The sequence below is a fragment of the Mus caroli genome, chromosome 13, assembly GCF_900094665.2.
Source record: "Mus caroli chromosome 13, CAROLI_EIJ_v1.1, whole genome shotgun sequence".
NCBI lineage: Eukaryota > Metazoa > Chordata > Mammalia > Rodentia > Muridae > Mus > Mus caroli.
This window is the reverse complement of record NC_034582.1, coordinates 63097177-63098492: the sequence shown is the minus strand read 5'-3', so window position 1 is coordinate 63098492 and position 1316 is coordinate 63097177. Positions and strand designations below refer to the sequence as shown.

At 36.5% G+C, this 1316-nt stretch overlaps 1 protein-coding gene across 1 annotated transcript in view; it reads right to left on the bottom strand.

The window, feature by feature from the left end:
* LOC115029072 (zinc finger protein 724-like) overlaps positions 1 to 1316 on the bottom strand; it is a 13399-nt gene continuing 12083 nt past the window's right edge. Inside the window, exon 5 of the mRNA XM_029468234.1 lies at positions 1 to 1312. Within this exon, the coding sequence (XP_029324094.1) occupies positions 725 to 1312 (588 nt within the window). The 3' untranslated portion in view covers positions 1 to 724. The remainder of the gene's footprint in view (positions 1313 to 1316) is intronic.

Genomic DNA, 1316 nt, shown 5'->3' with positions numbered 1-1316 from the left:
TTTACAAAAATTAATAAACATCATGTTCCAATAATGTATCTATGGTCTTTGTGGAAAAAAAAAAGACTCGGAAACCTCAGGACTCAGTCTTGTTCTTTTGATAAAATCACTAGTCCTTGTGATCTTATCACTTGACAAAATTGAGCTTATAATTTGGATTGATAACATACTGATGTCCTCACAGACTTATCTGCATGGTTCCAAAGTGTGTAATGAGTTCTTATATCAAAACAAACATTTTCCTGCTGATTATAAGCAGTATTTGTTGCTTTGATAAAATTCTATACAACTCTTGGAATTTGTCTCTTATATCTCTTAAGATCCATGTGCTCTTGCAACACACTGTATACAATCCTTCTTACTGTAAGAGTTCGATCGTCTCAGTTTTATGTGCTTGACAGTGTTCCTTCCCGAGTCATTATGCACATAAACAGTTTGATTATAATTCACTTGTGGTGAGTGTGCATTCCCCCCATTACTTACATTTGCAGGGTTTCTGTAAAATGAAAATTTTGATGTTGCATAAGTATAGATTGCTCATCACGGCCATCTTCTTCACATTATAAGATCTCTCCTGCATTTAATGGAAGAGGGTGAATAAGGGTTGAGCTATTATTAAAGGTCTTCCCTTGTTCCTTTCATTTCGAAGGTTCCCCTCTCATATGAATTCTTTAGTGTTGAATTATCAGTAAATGATTATGGAAGGCTTTGCAACATGGTTGAACTAATCTGGGTTTTCTCTAGTATGAATTCTATAGTGTCGAGTAAAGCCTGAGCAGTTTTTAAAGGCTTTCCCACATTGTTCACATTTGTAGGGCTTCTCACCAGTATGGAGTCTCCAATGGTGTTTAAGATTCGAAGACGAGTTAAAGGCCTTGCCACATTCTTCACATTTGTAGGGTTTCTCTCCAGTATGAATTCTTTCATGCTGAGCAAGGCTTGAAGTATAATTAAAAGCTTTGCCACAGTCTTTACATTTGTAGGGTTTCTCTCCAGTATGAATTCTTTGGTGTTGAATTAGATTATAACAATTATTAAAGGCCTTCTCACATTCTTTGCATTTATAGGGTTTTTCTCCACTGTGTATTCGCTGGTGTTTCATAAACGTTGAGCAAATGCTAAAGGCTTTCCCACACTCATTACATTTATATGGTTTCTCTCCAGTATGAATTCTCTGGTGGTAAATAAGGTTTACAGAACAGTAAAAGGCCTTGCCACATTCCTTGCATTTGTAGGGTTTCATGCCAGTATGGATTCGACGATGTTTATACAGATATGAAGAACAGCTAAAGGCCTGCCCACAGTCATCACACTTA